Genomic DNA, 20987 nt, shown 5'->3' with positions numbered 1-20987 from the left:
GCATTACGAGTTCGTGGTGATGCATTTCGGGCTCACCAATGCACATGCGGCGTTCATGGATCTCATGAACAGGGTGTGCAGGCTGATGTTGGATCGTTCAGTGATCGTGTTCATCGACGACATATTGGTGTATTCGAGATCCAGAGAGCAATATGAGGAGCATTTGAGGGAGATCCTCGGAGTTCTTAGATCGGAGATGCTTTATGCCAAATTCTCCAAGTGCGATTTCTGGTTACGATAGGTCCAGTTCTTAGGACACCTCGTCAACCAGAATGGGATATTGGTCGATCCGGCCAAGATTGAGTCGGTGATGAGTTGGGAGGTGCCGAGATCCCCTCAAAGATCAGGAGTTTCCTGTTGTTGGCCGACTATTATCGGAGATTTATCAGATATTTCTACAAGATTGATGTTCCTCTCACCAGGTTGACCCGTAAGGGTGTAGCATTCAGTGGGGGCCTAGAGTAGCAGGCCTCATTCGAGACGCTTCACCAGAGATTATGCGAAACACCAGTATTAGCCCTCCTGAAGGGGATGGAGGATTTTGTGGTGTATTGTGACGCATCGATATCAGGATTGGGTGCGATGCTGATACATAGAGGTCATGTGATAGCATACGCATCGAGGCAGTTGAAGCCTCATGAGATGAGATATTCTTCTCACGATCTGGAGTTGCGGGCTGTGGTGTTCGCCCTCAAGATCTGGCGTCACTATTTGTATGGGGTCCAGTGTACCATATACACGGATCACAAGAGCTTGAAGTATCTGATGGATCAGCCTAACCTGAATATGCGCCAGAAGAGGTGGTTGGATGTGGTAATGGATTATGAGTGTGAGATCCTGTACCACCCGGGCAAGGCTAATGTTGTAGCCGATGCCCTGAGTCGCAGGGCTGAGAGTGCCACAATACGAGATGTTTGTTTGCGATTGTCAGTGATAACCCTGGTGTTGGACACCATTCGGGAGGCCCAATTAGAGGCCATGAGACCGGAGAACCGTAAGAGAGAGCGGGTGATCGGGCAGATATCCGAGTTCGTTTCTGATAGCCGTGGACTTATGACTTTTCAGGGCCGGATTTGGGTACCGTTTGGAGGCGGGGAACGTACCATACTGATGGAGGAGGCGCATAGATCGAGGTTATCGATCCATCCCAGGGCCACTAAGATGTATTTGGACCTGAAGAGGGAGTATTGGTGGCCCTGTATGAAGAGGACTGCCTCTCCTAATTTGCTCCAGCATACCCAGATTGCAATGTTGGTGTTTTAGTTTTAGTTTTAGTTTTTTTCCTCCTGTGATCACTGATTCATCTTGCTTGCATTATAGTGCACCGATTTCAGTGGCATCTTACCCATAATTATAACTAACCTCTTATTCTGTATGTGGAACATAGCGAAAGTTAGGGTTTGATTTGAAATTTAGACATGTTCACCGGTCCTACAATTCTGTTTGGTGTTTAGTTTGGGTTTCCACCTTCTCTGGTCTAACATCAGTTACAAAGTTCTTCAAAAGTTTTAGTCAAATTTTTGTTTAGGAACAGAAAAGGCACTGCGTGCATGATTGAGAATAGAAGAAGTTTGGCTTTTCTCTTCTGTTTCGGGTCATATGGTGCTTCTCTATGGTCAACATTAGTCAAAAGTAAGGTCTCATATTGTTTGATAATCTTTTTGAATGTTATAACGTTTCTGATGCTCATGTCTTATTTTTCGTTTATTAGGCTTCAAGCTTCAAGTGCAAACAAGTATTGGGTGGAGCAGGTGGTTAAATTAGCTGATAAAGAAAGAGAAAACCTGGAGGTTATAAGGTTTCCTTCAAGAATTTTATTCGCACATTAATTCAATATATGGTATTTCAAAGATATCATTTTAAATAGCTTAATTGTTTTAGGTAGAAGGAGTCTAAGTCAGACATGAGTGAAAACAGTTGCATGGATCGTTTGTTTGTTGCTTATTCTGATAAAATGCTTAATCTGATGCTGATAATGTCACAATTGTGAATAAGGTATCATCAAAAAGTTCTACTACTAGAAAATAGAGTAAATTCATGTTTACTCCAAAATCGAAGCCCTTTTCAGTTTTCGTCGTTATTTCAAGGTTTAAGAGACCCAAATCCATATGAAACCTTAAAACAAGCACCAAGAGTGAAAGATGTTTGAATGTTGGACATCAATACAAGTTTAATCTTTAGCTTTTACATGCTACAGATCAATAAAGAAAGGGATGTGGTGGTTGAACGACTGTATCATCGATCATGCTGATTTACAGGTGTTTGATTTGTAACTTAATAATATTCTCACTCATTATTTGCGTTGTAAATAATCAAATATTAAAAAAAAAACTCATGAATTTTTACAATTTCTTGACAGATGGGATAACGATATTATTAGTTTAGTTGCCAAGGAGCAAAAGGAGAGGAAGATTGCAATTTCTTTTAAGGCCGATGAAACAACAGAAGGTAAAATTAGGTAGTTCATGCCCAAGTTAACAGAATTGGATGTCGTTGGTAGACATATCTTCGAATTCAGTGGGATTAGTGTGTTTTTCAGTTGTATGAACACCTTAAAAATATGCGGTTAATATTACAGGTTTGGACTTCCAAGTATAAGTGGGAAATGTGGATCCGAACGACATTTTTCATCCTGGTAGATATCCTTTCTTAAAATTTGTCTAGTAGTGGTTGTTTAATATCTCATATTTGTTATGAAGGATCTCTATTCAATCCATTGTCGGTTTGCTTACTTCATCTGCTGATCTGTTTCCATTTATGGTTATGAATTCAGTCCGAATTGTTGGAAATTTATTAAGGAGTGTTTATAAAATTTGATAAAAGTCGTGTGTAATGTATGAACAAAGGAACAAATGGAGGCATGGAAACCAATTCTGGATGGTGTACCACAATGTACATTCATTTTTACCGTTTTTGTAAATGGATGAATAGCAGAAAATAGCAACATACTTTACTATGGCTACCAATTCAGACAATGTACTATAATTATTCATAAAATCGATACTTCCAACCCCTGCAACGCGGGGGATCCCTTCTAGTTAGAGATAATAACTTGAAAGGGTAACGAACTATTAATTTTGGTCATATTTAGTCACTGATTTTTTTTTCGTGCTTTATTTTCTATTGAATTATTTGAAATTGTTCACATTTTACCCTTATGTGTTCAACCGGTCATAAGGGTAAAATATGGAAATTCAAATAATTCAAGGACAAATCAAACATAAAAATGTTCAATGACTAAATATGAACAATATTTAAAATTTATTACTCTTTCAAGTCGTTATCCACTTTTATAATAATATGTTAGTTTCTTTTCCCTACCGGTAGTAATTACTTAGATTAATAATTTTGATTTCGTCGCTACACTTTGTTTTGTGTTGTGTTTGTAAAAAATATTTATATAATAGAATATGTACCACATAATCATGCTTTAGTTCATGACTTTAAATCCTAGGTAATGAGATAAATGTTTAATTATAGTTTCTTTATTCACCTATACGTGAAACGCCAACCCACAAAAAAGAATAATATGTAGAGCTTCACAAAGGCAAAAATATACATCTACGAGCAATAAAACAAAAAATAAGATCGAAAATCAAAAGGAGCACAATGAGAAGTACCTATAAAGCGAATATACAAAAAGAAAAGGTAGATTGCAAGTAATAACTAAGAATATAAGTATTGATCTATACCGATGGTCTCCATCATCTGTAGTGAAAAACGCCGACTATATCCTAGTATGTTTGAAACCACCATAATTTTTTTTTCCTTCATGATTGAAGTCGATTCTATTGCATTTTTAAGTGTTGTTTTTTATATCTTATACAATAAAGATATATCACACAATTATTACAACATCCTCATTTTTGTGACCACCATATTCCGTTTGTATTTATTCTTAATAAGATTTAGAACCATTTACATGATAATCACTTGAAAGGGTTAAAATTGTCAATTTTGTTTGTATTTAGTCATTGAATTTTTTCATACTTGATTTACCTCATAATTATTTAAAGTTGTTCAAATGTTATCTTTTATGACCGGTTGTTACTGATCATAAATGTAAAATGTAAACAATTCCAAATAATTTAAGAGTAAATTAAACACAAAATGAAATTCAATAACTAATCGTGCCTAAAGTTGTAAGTTCTTTGCCTCTCATCAAAATTCACATAATATCATAACTGAAAAGACAATCAGAAACTATAAAGTAAAACACTTTGGGCCTGTTAAGAAAAATAGAAAAAAAAAAAAACCTTTGGGTTTGATTGGCCTTTTGATTATCATTCATTCAGTCAAAATTCACATATAACAAAACACGATTAAAACCAGAAACCAAAGAGTAAAGTCGAGAACTTAGGCGTGATAGGAAAAAAAACATTGTATTTTGATACTCTGATATAATCATCGAACTCAAAACTCAAAAATCGGTTCTGACACAACAAAATCGATTTGGAGGATAAAAGAGAAGAAATCAGACAATGAAAAAACAGATAAATCAAAGAAATCAGGAAATCAAAACTCGATTTCTTATTCTTACTTGATTGTTTCGAAGATTCTTGATGGATGAAGGCTTAATCAATCAACAAATTTCATACAAACCAGAAAATTATAAGTTAAAACCCTGAAGAAGATGATGAATCGACGTTGTTATAATTTCGGTCTTTCAGAGTGCAGAGGCAGCAAAGCTTTGTCATTCGATCGATTTCTTCAATAGATTAGAAAGGAGGGGACGATTGGCATTGAAAACTGAAAAATAAATACATGGACCTCCTATACAAGCATCAACAGATTTGTAAAATGGGCCCTACACGATTCTAGGCTCTAGGTCATTGCCCAACCTACCCACTCGGGCAGCTGATGAAAACATTAAAAAGCAACATAAAAATCTTAAACCATTCCATAGTTTTACACGTTACTTAAACTATTTGGAAGTCTTAAACTTATAAAAAAACATAAACACAAAACGTGACTATCAAAAGTGAGTTTTAGTTTCAAAAATCAAGCAAAAGATGAAACAATTCCCACACAAGCAATTGAAATACACCATAACACCATGCCAGTTTACATTTACAATACAAATACATATCTTCACAAGCTAGCATCAATATTTATAAATACAGCAGCTGACATTTATTTATTAAACAATCACTTCCCTTTAATCTATTATTACCAAGCAAGTCGCTGTTGGAGCTTCAATACATGCATAATGTCAGCGACATTTATTTAGTGAATATATCGACGACATCATGGGTACTTGAGAAAATGAGCACCTACATTTGCAACTAGTCCACAAACCAAATCCAGATAGGATGTTGGATCCGGTATACTTGCATTGGCCTTCTCGAATTCTATACTCAAGATAACAAACTTCTTATCGCCCACCTCTTTGGTCGTAAGAATGAAGCTCAAGGAATTATACACCTCCAAGATATCTCCTTCAATCACTTTGAACACAATTTTGTGTAACTCATCATCAACTTCTTCAATGATTTCTTTCGCAGTTTCCTTTTTTCCAACTATGCAAAAACCAGAAGTAGTTTATATATATATATATATATATATATATATATATATATATATATATATATATATATATATATATATATATATATACATGCATGGATCATGGATGTGTGTGTATGTGTGTAGATGGAATAGATCGAACATAAAACAAGTTCATATGTTAGTAGTTTACCATGGTAGTAGTGCCACAGAACGACAGCTCCAGGAACACCCCATTGACCAGAAATTAAATGACAAGCTTCAATCGTTTCAGGGTCGATGACTGAGGTGTCGTGTGGCCTATGCTTGAAGAGTTCAAAGACTTGGTGACGATGACATTTGATTTCAACTTCACGTGTTATCGTTCCTGTTATAGCCATCTCTAGCTATCTCTTTTTCTTGCGAGCACTAGCTAGCTAGTTATCCTCTCTAATGGTAGTACATGAGCAACTGATGCATGAGGCATGCACTTATATAATGGGTGTTGCTAGCTACGTGTTTTTCTACATGTACATCTTCAAGTTTTACATGACATGGAAATTTTAACAAAGATTCATACACCACTTCCACCGTGAGATATACGGCCTTTGATACCGATGAGCGTATACCTTAAACTAGGTGTGGCGTATACCTTAAACTAGGTGTGAGACCCATCTATTACATGGGTTTACTTAAAAAAAATTAAATATAAAATTTTAACAATTTGAAAATTTTGGATTTATTGGATTTATAAGAAGAATGAGAAAAATTTTTATTTATTAAAATTAATGAAGCTTTAATGTATTGAATATAGTACATATATAATCTTTTTCTAATAAATACCTTACATATATATTACCTTACATATTAAATGTGAAATTTTAATTTGATAAAATGAAAAATATAATAAAATGACAAGTGGAAAATAGAAAATCTAAAAATTTTAAAAAATGTCATGTGTCTAAATGAAGGAGAAGAGGACATGTGACAAAAAACATTCATTTATTATAGTAGATATTAGGTAGGCTTTTAGTAAAACTATGAAAAGTAATAGGGGGGACGCCTTAGGACAACTTGTAGCCGCTAAAGTTATTAGTGGCAATATTTTGTGTCTTGCGACCATATTTGTCTAAAAATTTCCTTGTTATGTAGGAGTTTTAGAGACATAAAAGAAAACCTAAAAAACTAGAAGGTGGAGTTGGGAATGGGGACGAGAGAAATTCACAATAAGGTTAAAGGAAAATCTATAAAAAGTTTGGGGAAGTGATTCGTATACAATATTTTTTTACCACACACAACAATTCATGCATTATATAGTTGTACAATACAACATTTTAAAGCACAAATTATTGTGTATAGAGAAAAATTGTTGGGTACGGATCAGCTCCATTTTGAAAAATAAGTTTGAAAATTATTTTTGAGAAAAAAAACTCAAGAAATCTGCAAATTTCACAACCCCTTTTGACTTTTTAGCAAGTAACAACACAATAAGATTTTTTTTTTAAATTTCTCAAAATTTGTATACTTAATGTAAAACCGTATTTTTATGTACTTATATGTATTCTGTTTAGTGTTTATATATATATATATATATATATATATATATATATATATATATATATATATATATATATATATATATATATATATATATATATACACACACACTACAAGAAATATACTTTTTACGTCGACACTATTATCGGCGACAAGAGGCTTTACCGGCGACTTTAGATAAAGTCGTCGGTAAAGCCCCTTGTCACCGGTAATAGTGTCGCCGCTAAAGGGTTGTCACCCAAATTCACACTTTCCCCCTCTGTTGCATCTCAACCGTTCGATGAGATATCCAATCCAACGGGTGGGGTGCCTTATCCTGTCTAACCTAATACCGGCGACATAGATGTCGCCGCTAAAGGTTTAAAAAAGTCGTCGCTAATAGTTCACTAAAAATGACGCGTTACCCTTCCCTCCAGTTTGTCGCCACTATTACAAATTGTCGCTGGTAAAGGGTCTGGTGTCGCCGCTAAAGGTGTCGCTGCTATTGCCCCTCGCAGATAAAAAAAACGCATGCAGAAACCTTCCCTTCATTTTCCTTTCTGTTTGCTTCCAATTTCCTTCACCATTTCACCGATTTCCTCTTCAATTTGCTTCTTCCAAGGAAATTTCTCCCCACATTGTTCCAAGCAAGTGTCTCTAGGTGTGGTTAAAGCTTTGGGACCAATTTCTACCTCCATTTCTTGAAGAAAGGTAAGTTTATTTGGTGATTTCTTTTTTATTTTGTATGTTCATTTCGATTTGTAGCTTTATCTAGTGATTGAATGATAATAAGTTGTTCATATTCTTGTTTTTGGTGGTGTTGTTTTGGATTAGAAGCAAGTTATTCATTTTTTTGTTTGTGGTTATTGAATTGCAATTACTTGTATAGCTTCAAGTAGTAGTTTAGCCTTTAGGGACATTTGATGATTATTAAAAGCTGATTTTGATGACTAAATTGCAATACATTGTTCAATATCAGTGATTTTGGTGGTGTTGTTCAGTTTTTCCGGTGAGGCTAATTTCGGGTGAAGACTAGTTCCGCCACTACAGGTTCTATTATTTTATTTTTTTTGTGAATTTTGTATTTACATGTGAAATTATGTGAAAATTGTCATATGTGAAAATTAGATTGTATATTTCGTATTTGTTTGAATATATGTGAATTTGGTATATATATTCCAATGTATGTGTGTTTGATGTATATGTGGTATATTAGTATTTGGTAGAAATTATATGTATTTGTTATAAGTAGAATGTTATTATGTGTATGTGAATGTATGTATGTTTGTTGTAAATGTGATATATGATTGTGAAACTTTTGTATTTGGTATAAATAGGATGTTATTATGTATATATGTGAAATTATGTGTATTTGGTTTAAGTAGGATGTTATTTTGTGTGTATTTGTATTTGGTGTATATGTATGTAAAAGTATGTGAATTTCATCTTCTTATGTATTATGTAAAACTATGTGGTTTTGGTATAAGTAGGATGCTATAATTGAAAAAAAATAAAAATAAATTATTGTTATAATTTGAAAATAAAAAACACAAAAAAAATTATAAAATTGTTTAAAAACATATACAAAAACTAGAAAGCTTCTAGTTTTTACCCAAGCTAATTCCAAATTAATTAACCAATAAGTTATATAGTTAACTTATAATCTTCAAATTAATTCATAAGATTATATTTTTATAACCAATAATAATCGGTTACCATAAAAATAGGTTAAAGGATGCTATAATTGAAAAAAAAAATAATAAATGATTGTTATAATTGGAAAAAAAACACAAAAAAATTATTAAATTGTTTAAAAACTTATATATATTTTCATCTCGACGGTAAAAAAGAACAACACAACAACATAATATGTATGTAAAAGTATGTGAATTTCATGTTCTTATTTATTATGTAAAATTATGTGGTTTTCTTATAAGTAGGATGCTATAATTGAAAAGAAAATAAAAATTAGTTATTGTTATAATTGGAAAAAAAAACACAACATATATATATATATATATATATATATATATATATATATATATATATATATATATATATATATATATATATATATAATTGTTTAAAAACTTATATACAAAAACTAGAAAGTTTCTAGTTTTTACCCAAGCTAACTCAAAATTAATTAACCAATAAGTTATATAGTTATTTATAATCTTCAAATTAATTCATAAGATTATATTTCTATAACCAATAATAATCGGTTACCATAAAAATAGGTTAAAGGATGCTATAATTGAAAAAAAAAATATTGTTATAACTGGAAAAAAAACACAAAAAAAGTTATAAAATTGTTTAAAAACGTATATCTATTTTAATCTCGACGGTAAAAAAGAACAACACAACAACATAATGTCTATTATAAAATTGTATTGAATAGCTGTGAAGAAGTCAGACAGTATATCAAGTAATTAATCTTATCTCTAACTTTCATTCTTCATTCTACATCAGAGAGCCAAACAATAACCATCATTGTGTTATCGAGCATGTTAATCATCGAAGTATTTGGGATCTACCATCGAACGATGACCTTGTTCAAAATGTTGACAATGTCTCACACGAAAATGTAGACGATGTCGATGTACTTCAAAATATCTCTTCATCCGATGCTCCACTTTTTATCGATTTCAGCATGTACTTTCAAAACATTCCTAGAGTCATTGTTGATGTAGAAAGTGCATCTGAAGTTCCTCCGCCAAGTGGTAGAGTCAATGATGTTTCTGATTGCGAGATTGATTACGATGACACCGATTCTGACTATGATACCAAAGAAGACACTGAAGGATATGAGGAAGATTCTGATTAGAATAGTTCTTATGTAATGTGTATTTGTAATATGTGTTTGTAATATGAACTTTATTTGGATTTCTAGTTTAAATAGAAATGTTTATTCCTATCTAAATGTTTATTCCTATCTGTTTGGCTATCAAGCCAACAAATGATGGGATAAAATAATATTAATAAAGCTCAAATCACTGTTATTTCTAATACTAAAGATAGTATAGTATTGCAAGAACCGACAACTCTTTGTGGAATTCTGGGTGCCATTTACACGACCGTGTAAACAATAAAAGTAGAATGCTTAATTATAAGAGGATAAAATCACTTTAAAACTGTCGAGACGTTTACACGACCCGTGTAAATTAAAGGGTGCCATTTACACGGCCGTGTAAGCAATAAAAGTAGAATGCTTAATCCTTCAAGGTCTTCGAAGTAGACTGCCCTTGCATGTACGTTTACACGGCCCGTGTAAATTAAAGGGGAGCATTTACACGGTCGTGTAAACTTCTGAGAAGCCAAATTCTTCATTCTCTCTCTTCTAAGCTCCAAAACTTCTGTAACTCTGTCTCCAGTTCTTTTTAACTTCCTCCAACGATTTCCAACCTTCAAAAAGTCCCTGAAATATCATAAAAGTGTGTGAATGGAATTGCATCATGAAAAATCCCAAAAAATATGCAAAATGCATGAGTTTAAACCTAAATGCAATGCACTTTTAGGAACTAAAACTACAAAATGAATGCATGAAATGCACCTAACACTATCTAAATGTTTATTTCTATGTAATGTGTATCTATAATAAAAATTGTATTTGTATATCTTATAATTTTTCAGGAAATGATGAGAGTGTGGCTTTTGTTTATGTTTACCATGGCTGCTGTCATGGGTCGTGGACATGGGGGAGACGGAGCTGAGGACCCACCTTTCCCAGATGGTAGAGGTCCTGGCCAGCACGAGCAGGACGGTAAGTCTTATCATGAATTTTTATTTACTATTTTTGTTCAATTATCATAAATTAAATGTCGTTTCTTATAATTTTTAATTACATTTGTAGTTGAGGGACGTGCCCGAAGGAAAGTTCGAGGAAAAGCAAAAAATATAAAGCTTGAAAAAACAATCTTGCAGAACCAGGGGAAACCAATAGGCATGCAATATGATAGGGATATCACATTTAATCCCGTAGGAGAGGCGGGAGACATGTTTTCCCGAGAAGTTGGGAAAACAATGTGGCAGATGGTCCCTTTTGACAAATGGAGTTGGAAAAGAGTTTCCCCTGATATAAAGGACATTGTATTACAACATTTAGCGGTAATTATTTATTTAAATATATTTTATAGGTTTAACTATAATTGTTTTTTACTTGGTTAACTTTTTTTTTTGTAGACAAAGTTTGATCTCAATCAAATGTACTAGGATGCACAAGCTACTCTATTGACAGAGAGTTTTCAAGCAGCCTTGTTAAAAGGTTTTCGAGAGCGTAAAGCCGACGCAAAAGAATATTTCAAGATGGTCGGAGGGTATGAAGATATCCGAAGAGCATTGGCAAATCCTCCGGATGGTATGCTTGTTGATAACTGGGCGAAGACAGTTGAGTATTTTCAAACTGACGAACACATAATTGCTTCAGAAATGAACAAAAAAATCCGTGAGAAGCAAATAAATGTGAATCGTGGGGGTTCGAGCTCGTATAGCAGTATTTTCTATAAGAAGGTACCGTACGATACATGTAATTATTTATTTAAAATATAATATAATTTTTAAACTTAAACAGAACCTTAAGAGAGTGGAAACATTTCACAAAGTTCATACCGATAAGAATGGTGTATTTGTTACTACTGAATCGGAACAACAATATGTAAGTATTTAATTATAATTTTATCATATATTTAAATGTTTATTTATACTTAATTGTTACTCACTTTTGGGAGTTACAGAATCGGTTAGTTGAAGAGCTGTTAGAGCAAACTCAAGGTGAAAGTGAGCTAACGCCCACTCAAGAAAGAGCTACGTTCGAGAAAGTATTAGGAGAGCGACGTGGCCACATTAGAGGCATTGGCTGCAAACCTTTTGGTCTCTCGACGATTTCACAGCCTTCGCAACCATCACAACCACCATCACAACCATCACAGGTAAAATAGCAATCTACTTTAGCATCGTAAAATGCATGTTGATTTGGTAGTTTTGGGTTTGTGGTGGTTATTTGCTAAAAAGTTTGGTAATTTGGTTTTTATCCCAAGTGCAAAATATAGCAACGTACTTTGGTTTTCTATCTTTGTTTAAAAATAGCAATCTACTTTAGCATCGTAAAATGCATGTTGATTTGGTAGTTTTTGTTTTGTGGTGGTTATTTGCTAAAAAGTTTGGTAATTTGGTTGGTTTTCTATATTTGTTTAAGAATAGCAATCTACTTTAGCATCGTAAAATGCATGTTGATTTGGTAGTTTTGGTTTTGTGGTTATTATTTGCTAAAAAGTTTGGTAATTTGGTTTTTGTCCCAAGTGCAAGAAATAGCAATGTACTTTGGTTTTCTATCTTAGTTTAAAAATAACAATGTATTTTGATAGTTTTTGTTTATGTTTGACGATCTAACTTATAAGTTTATATATATTGCTATTAATTATGTAGTTGGAAAATCTTCGTGCAATGCTCGCCGACCCAACATGTAGGGATGAGCTTTATTCGTTTTTTCAATCCCAAAATAATCAAGGAAACGATGGGAACGACGATGAGGGTATGTAAGGATGGGTTTTATTTGCATATGTTGTCTCGTTTTGCTACTTGGTAGATTGTAAAAATTTGTTGTTTTGCTACTCGGATATTATGACTTTTGATATTTAATTGTATTTTGGATGTTTGTTTGTAATTTGCATTGGCACTATTATGTTTGATATTTAATAGGATGTTTGTTTTGTAATTAACGTCGACACTATTGGTTTTGATATTTAATCGAATATTGTTATTACCGGCGACACTTTTACCTGCGATATTATCACCGACAACCAAAATCATTATTTAAAAAAAAAAATTGAAAAAAAATTACCGGCGACACTTTTACCGGCGACATAACTTATTACCGGCGACACTTTTGCCGGTGACACTTTCACCGGCGACAGATGTCATTACCGACGACTAGCTTATTAGCGGTGACAATACTCATTAGCGGCGACTTTTATAATTAGCGGCGACAAACTGGTTAATAGCGACGAGGCAGTAACAGCGACTTAGTACCGGCGACGCGTCGCCGCTATTAGTATTACCGGCGACTTTTGGGACATTTACCGGCGACTTTTGTCGCCGGTAATGACCTTTTTCCTTGTAGTGATATATATATATATATATATATATATATATATATATATATATATATAAAGTGTTTTTTTATGTATTTTAAACGCATAAACATATTTTTTTACGTATTTTTATAACTTTTTAATATTTTTACATATTTTCATATATTTTGGTATGTTTTTCACATACTTATGCACCTTTTTAAGTTCTTTATATGTTTTTTTAAAATATATTTTTACATATTTTAAAGGGAAAATGACGTATATGCCCTATTAAGTTTCTAGGGTTTACCCATTTATCCATTTAACTTATTTTGTGGCTTTATAAGGAAACAAAGTCGTGAGCAACCTGTCTTTTTAGTCACCTTCACCTATTTTAGTAGGTTTCGATGCCACATCAGCAAGATTTTCCCCATCAGCCATGCCATGTCATCGATTACCATTACCCTACCCCATACCCAATACCCTTCTACTCTTCCCTGCAAGAATTTCAATTCACTGGTGACCATCTCCGATCACCACCTATGGTTCGAACCACTTGTCAATTAATTTACCCCCTTTTCCATTTGTCACCCATTTCTTTTATACGAATCCTAACCAAACTTTCACTCTCGATCTCTTGATCTCTCAACAGAAAACAAAGCAATTCACTATCTCTAGTCATTCTTGTCACCCTTAATTGCAACTTTCTCACCACTTCTTCTTTTCCTCTCTCATCTTTCTCTCTATATCTCTACATCGATATATAAATTAAGGTTTTTGGCCCTTTAATTCGTTCTTTTAGATGAGTGCCTTGTCGGGCCCATTGCTTACAATATTAAAGACTTTGATGAATCATCTGTTGGTACAACAAGTATTGTTGCCACAACTACAACTGATACTTTTGCTATTAACGAGCCTCTAGAAGACGTTATTGTTGCTGATTATGGTGCTTGTGGTGGCGACGATAGTGAAATTGGTAAATGAGGTGGAACTGTAGGGGATCCTCTAAGAAGTTGTTGGCAGGGGAGAGCGGAATCGGGTTGATGGACTGGTTCTATGCGTCCAAGTTTCCGACTCGATTTGGTTTTATGGTGGATGGGTATATTGATCGGAAGAATGACCAAAGGCTTGATGATTGTCTTCACTATTGCATTGTTGCTGGTAAAAGGTTCTTGAAGATGCTGATATTGGTGTTGATAAATGCTCTAAGGTTTGTTGTTCTATTGAATTTCAATCGTTTTTCATGCTTGGATCTGATTGCTATTTGGGTAATTTGAACTGTATGAAAGGAATTTGGTGGATGTGTGTGGATTTGGGCGATATTAAAAAATTGAAAATCTGTGATGAATTAAAATGACACCAATTGAGGTTTAGTGAATGACACCAAAAGTGTGTTTAGATGTTAGTGTTTGGGTAAACTGTTTGAGAGGAAGGTTGAGAGGAAAAAGACGATGGTGGATGTCTGGTAGATTGTGTGTGTGTGTGTGTGTGAGAGAGAGAGAGATGTGGGTCCAAAGGTAGGAAAAATTAAAAGTCAACGTGGGAAATTTGGTCAACAAATGTCATATGACAAAGGGTAACCGGATGACCCCTTCACTTTGGTCAAAAGGACGTAATCGACCCGAAAAAAACGACTGAGCTCCCTCCTAAAGCCAAGAAAATAGTTTAGGGACTCCACGGATAAACCCTAGAAAGTTTGTAGGGCTAAGATGTCATTTTCCCTATTTTAAATGTATAAATGTATTTATTAACATATTTGTATGTAATTTTTAAATTTTTTGATGTATTTTGGTATATTTTTTATGTAGTTTTTTTACTTCAAGTTTCATTTTAACCTACCTATAAGATCTTACAAATGAAGAAAAAACAACACTAGTGTATTTCAAAACAAACATTTGTAAAGATTATGTTTAGAAATCAACGTCATTTTTGTAGCTGTTTTTTTATTCGATATTAGATAAAACAATGTTTACAAATATCAGTAAGGATATTTGTAAGCTATTTTTTTATTCGATTTTAGATAAACAATGTTTACAAATATCAGTACGGATATGTAAACTTATTTTATGAAGAAATGGAAGACTTTATATGTAAAGAAGGCATTGATTGTTAATGGTCATGGTTTGAAAACAAAAATATTTGTTTTGAAGTACTCTATAATACTTTTTTTTTTCTTTATTTACAAGATCTGATACTTAGTTTATAATGAAACTTAAAGTAAAAGATATATAGATATGTAAAAAAAAAATACCAAAACACATAAAAATACTTAAAAGGTATAAATGAATATGTAAGAATACTTAAAATTACATAAATATGTGACAACTATACTAATATACATAAAAATTCATAAAAATACTAAAAACTTCATATAAATACGTAAAAAAGAACTTTATACATTTAAAATACATAAAAAACAAAAAAAACACATATAAAAAACGTAAAAATCTTTAAAAAGTGGAGAAATATGTAAAAAAAATATATAAAAAATACTTAAACATACTTAAAAAATACCTATAAATAAATAAAAATACGTTTATATATTGCATAAAAATTTTCAATAAATCTATATAAAAATCTCATTATTTTGGAAAAATTTGACAATTTGGTCCCTTGACTTGTTAAACAGATCATAAGAGGCTTAAGTGAAATTTTTATTGGTTTCTTGAGGTTTTCTATTTAGAAAAATAAATTTAACACTTAATAGTTAATTTTCCTAAAATAATAAGACTTTTCTATTGATTTCTTTAATTATAAAAGAGAAAGTGGAAGGAGCATTTAGTTCTCCCTAATTTAGTAAAAGATATAGGCGGATTCTACATTACAAAGTTTACGAGTAAAAATCCAATGGCTTCTATATTACAAAAACTAGGTGTGAAACCCGTGTATTACACAGGTTGATTAAAACAATAGCTAAATATTTAGGTTTAAATATCAAAATATCAGCAATGTGTTTTAACTTGAGACTAATGATAAATCATCGTGTTATACAATCAAATACAAATTTTAATTATCGGAAAAAAAACTACAATCATATATAGTAATATCATTGTTTTATTTAAAATAATTATAATGAAACAATTTAGGTTGTTAATAACTTCTATTATTATGTTATTCTCAAAAATATGTTTAAATAAATTCTATTTGTAACATAAATAAAAAAAACAAATACAAGCTAGATAAGCATGTTGTTGGTGTGATTATCAAAAAGTATTCGTATAATATATTTTGATATTTTAAAGATATATCTAAATTATTTTTAATCATACAAACTACATAATATTAGATTGAATTGAAATTCATCATATAAATGGTTTTATATTATATTTAAATTATAATGTTCAGTTGAAATTTGATTTTTTTTTTCAGAAAAAAATGAAAGATTATGGTGAGAATAAAATCTTGAAATCTTTTTTTGCGAATTGTTGAGCAAATCAAGGACGTATAAGTATAGATGGAAATTGGGGATGTAAAATAAGAAAGGAATAAACAATATTTAAAACATTTAATACATTACATATTTGAATAAAATTTTATATGGATTTTTAATTTTAAAATTAGAAAAAACCTAAAATTTGACATTTGGATTTTATTAATCCAAAAAAACTACAAAATTACAATTGTCAAAAGTAGTAAGAGAATGTCATGTGGCATAATGATTTTCATTTATTAGTATAGATATTTAACTCAAATTTTTTCTTTTATATCTTGTTTTCGTTTTAAGTGTGTCTAATTTACCTAAAGAATTAAAAATGTTGCAAAAAATAAAATGTCAAGTTAAAAGTTTCGAGCTAACATGTTTATTTTGTAAGTAGTATGTATCGAGTTAACGTGTAATTTTAGTTTTTTTAGCCACCTTTATATACAACTAGTTTATAACCCGTGGGAACCACAGTTACAAAATTAATTAAACTTTAATAGTAAAAACTCAAAATTATTTATCATTTATTTTAAATAAATTATTAATTAAGTAATTATTTTTAGTTATATAAAATTATAATCATTGATTTAAATAAATATGTAAAATTATATCAATTTATAATTTGTATTAACTTTATTTTAGTTTTTATTCTAATGTTATTAATTTAATGTAGTTAGAGTGAGAAATTTAAAATTTAAAATTTAAAATGAAGAATTAATAGGGTGATAAGTGGCATGCATTAATTATGATACATAATAGGGTGACAAATGGCAAAAGAAAACTAAAATATGCATTAATTATGATGCCTAATATGGTGACACATGTCAAAAGGAGAATAAAACTATTCTTTTATTAGAATAGGGATTAAAAAAATCCTTACCAAATACTACAATATTACTAACACATGCTTAAAAAAAACAAATTTACCCGGACACAATTTCTTGCATGCTTGCATCACATGCGGTTATTTATCCTTTATTACTTCAACATATCACGCTTTTTAATAGAATATCATAAAAAAATAGCTATATAAATAAAGATGTTTTAATAAAATAACTATAAATTTAAGAATTTCCACACAATATCACATATTTTTGGAATGAAATCCAATCAAAAGGATGGACCTCAATAATTTTTTTTACTACAACTGTTTTGCCTTTTCTATCGGTTGTATTTAGAATATGAAATTGATCTTAAAGTATTATTCAAGAGAGTTGATCCGTACACAACAATTTTTTTCTATACATAACAATTAGTGCTTTAAAATGTTGTACGAATCACTTCCCAATATTGAAGGCTTCAAATCATTTTTTAAGTCAAATGAGTTCATCCAATGACATTAATTCCACTATTAAAAAAGGGGCTAAATTTACGCAATTGAAACCATCGGAATTCCGACACATTTCTGTAACATTAATATGTATATATTAATTCTTGGGATAAGACTTAAAATGGTAATATATTTTTCGATTTGTATATATTTAGTCACTGAGTTTATTTTTGTCCATATTTACCACTTCAAATTGTTAAACTATACACATTCAGTCTTTATGACCGGCTACTCAATGTTAGCCAGTTAAAATGACTTAATAAGGTAATATATTTCTCACTTTGTACACATTTAGTCCTTAATATTTTTGTACATATTTATTCCTTAGTATTTTTTTTTTGTTGCAAAATAAGTCATTTTTTAATTTGTACTCATTCAATACTTATGAATGATTTCTTTAGTTTTTTTCACGAGATCTCACATGTGACATTCATTAATGAGGTGTTTGGGGCTTTTGATGCTTATGTCCATCGCGATCTCAACTACTTGGTTGCTTAGGTCATGTGGTATGAACGTCATAACTTATTCATACAATCTCGGATTTTAACGATCTTTATATCCATGTGTTCGTATTTCAGTCTGCTACAACTTTCATTTAGACTACTCCCATTAAAAAGTAATATATTTTTACTTACGGTCTTTATATCCATACATTTTTTATGAATACATGTATGAATGCTTTTTTTTTTTATGAAATCGTAAGTAAAAATATATTACATTTTAATAGGAGTTTTCTTAACGAAAATTGTAGCAGACCCAAAAAACGAACACATGAATATAAAGATCGTTAAAATCTGATATCGTATGAAGAAGTTACGACGTTCAGAATACAATACCTAAGCCAAACCACAAGACCTATGCAACCAAGCAGTCGAGATCGTGATGTACATAAGCATCAACAGCCCCAAACACCTCATCAGTTATTGTCGCATGTAAGATGTCGTGAGAAAAACTAAAGAAATCATTAATAAGTACTGAATGAGTACAAAAACAAAAAAGTCTTATTTTGAAACAAAAAAATATTAAGGACTAAATATGTACAAAAATACTAAGGAATAAATGTGTAAAAAATAAGAAATATATTACTCTGTTAAGTTATTTTTCCCGGCTAACCTCCGGTCATAAGGACTGAATATGTACAGTTTAATAAGTTAAAGGGGTAAATGAAGACCAAAAAAACTCAATAACAAAATATGTACAAATTATAAAATATATTACCCTTTTAAGTCATTATCACTTAATTCCCAAAACTTATGAAATAGTACAGTTGCAACTATTCAAACTTTTGTTACAATTGTTTTTGGGTTGACATGTTTAGTCCTTTTATTTTTATGACTTATCATATATGATCTTGAGATGGTACCAAATTCATATACAACACCAACTTAAACAGATCGATTATATCTAATCTTTTTATGTACGCTCCACCGCTCCCCTCTTGCAATAATCACCGGCATATGCCTTTCGCCTCCGCCTCCGCCTGACAAACCTCCCCACTCCTCTGACTCCCAACTGCGATGGCCCTTGATGCGATTACTATCATCGAATCTAACCATGAGCCGTAGAAATCAGTGTCACCTAAACTCACTGCTCCTAGAAGGAATGAAAATTGTTAAGTGTTTTAGCATATTTTGAGCCAATGGATTTAGAGCACGTTGCACCAAAATTGTGAATCAATTGATATTTTGTCGAGGCATTGCCATTGATTCAACTCCTACAACAGAAAACATTGCATCTAGAGTTTAGGCCATTTAATTGAAGGAAACGGAATTGAGCCTTTTTCTTAGGAAAACTTTGATTTTTGAAGATAATATCGCTTGTGAATTCTTTGTAATCTAATGTTCCACCAACCTTCATCACTTTAACCTATCTAATATTTTCATAAAACTTGTCATTGTATAGGGAAGGAAGAAGAAGAATGGTCTAGGTCTTACCAACACTAAAGATGGCAATTTTGGGGAATGGAATTCTGAGGCTTACAACATATCTATAATCCATTGTTTTTCCAGCTTTTTGTATATTACTTATGCTTTAATTTGGTCCTCTTCTGCTCCTATAGGTTGTTATAAATGGTGAAATGATATAATACTCTGAAATCTCTGGCTGTTACATCCTCCTGTCCATAGACAATCTCCATTTGAGAGATAATTTAATTAAGCATGAAACCATTAGTTTAATCCAATTTTTGTTCTGATGCAAGTAAGCATTAAATAAACTGTTTTTAACATCTTTATGCAAACATACTTTGATGTAGAAATAAAAGAGATGAATATTTTTTTTATATTGGAGTTTAGTAATCCAACTCCTTTTATCAGGTGCTTATTCATCACATGATCTTCTTATTAGTCAATTTAATCCTTCATGATTATCACTTTTTTTAATTTTGTTAAACTTAAATCCATTATCTTAGGAGTCGTAACTTTCTTTGGCAAGGACACACTCCTTTTGCTACACAAGAAGACGCAAATACTGAGGTATAAAATTAAATATTAAAAGAAGCGTGAAATTTGGAATGATTTTTCTTATAGGAAAAAAGAACCTATAAAAACACAAATATACTTTTGTTTTATTATCGATTTAACTATTCCCTATCATGATTAAACAGTTAAAAGGAGCATAACGATTTAACATATTAATTAGGATATGAAATCTTTAGTGGTTTAATCAATAAGTTGTAGAAAGTAGGTTGTAGTTTCATTTTAAAAAAAATGCAATTTTTGTGTATAAGATGCTTAATTTGGTTAAACAATTATTGTTTTAAGGCTCTTGGGATTCTTGAACTATAGGGAAGAAAAGTAAGATGGAAAAATTTTCTGGTGGACTTTACACCACAAGTGTTGAACTATTTATAAGATAGTATAAACTATGAAATCTTAAATGATGTTTTTATCCTTCATAACTAGTTACATTATGCATGCATTCATTCCAAACAGTGGTTGTTGTGTTCAAGGTGCAACCTCTCATTGTTTAGAGAAAACTTTTCAAAAATGTTTTAAATTATCTTTGAGAATAAAAAGGGGGTAAAAAGTTATGGTGTGAAAAAACTCATGGGCTTATAGTACACCTTAAGGGTGCGTTTGGTTGTGGAAACTGTTTTCATTTTCTAAAAAAATGTTTTCAGAAAATAGAGTTGAGTTTTCGATTTCAA

The 20987-nt window shown here is 31.5% G+C and overlaps 1 protein-coding gene and 1 long non-coding RNA gene across 2 annotated transcripts; one reads left to right on the top strand and one right to left on the bottom strand.

Moving 5' to 3' along the window:
• Positions 1 to 1717: 1717 nt before the first annotated feature.
• Positions 1718 to 2862, top strand: LOC128132609 (uncharacterized). The gene is made up of 3 exons (XR_008230827.1): positions 1718 to 1995; positions 2088 to 2258; positions 2360 to 2862. It is a non-coding gene; the product is annotated as an uncharacterized LOC128132609 (long non-coding RNA).
• A 2151-nt stretch (positions 2863 to 5013) lies between these two features.
• LOC111914468 (MLP-like protein 31) lies at positions 5014 to 5954 on the bottom strand. The gene is made up of 2 exons (XM_023910209.3): positions 5699 to 5954; positions 5014 to 5519 (listed from the first exon to the last, which is right to left on the bottom strand). Exons 1-2 carry the CDS (start codon positions 5883 to 5885, stop codon positions 5248 to 5250), a joined length of 459 nt encoding a protein of 152 aa, XP_023765977.1. The 5' UTR covers positions 5886 to 5954; the 3' UTR covers positions 5014 to 5247.
• Between the last annotated feature and the right edge of the window lie 15033 nt (positions 5955 to 20987).

The sequence above is a fragment of the Lactuca sativa genome, chromosome 3, assembly GCF_002870075.4.
Source record: "Lactuca sativa cultivar Salinas chromosome 3, Lsat_Salinas_v11, whole genome shotgun sequence".
In the NCBI taxonomy this organism is placed as follows: domain Eukaryota; kingdom Viridiplantae; phylum Streptophyta; class Magnoliopsida; order Asterales; family Asteraceae; genus Lactuca; species Lactuca sativa.
Note: the sequence above shows the minus strand (reverse complement) of the source record. Positions and strands in the feature narration are given on the sequence as shown.

What these genes read in the sequence shown, in the direction of transcription:
- LOC111914468 (XM_023910209.3), bottom strand. Translation starts at nt 5,885, where the DNA reads ATGGCTATAACAGGAACGATAACACGTGAAGTTGAAATCAAATGTCAT. An exon ending in TCTGTGGCACTACTACCATG is followed by an intron (nt 5,520 to 5,698) that starts GTAAACTACTAA and finishes GTTTTTGCATAG; the next exon opens with TTGGAAAAAAGGAAACTGCG.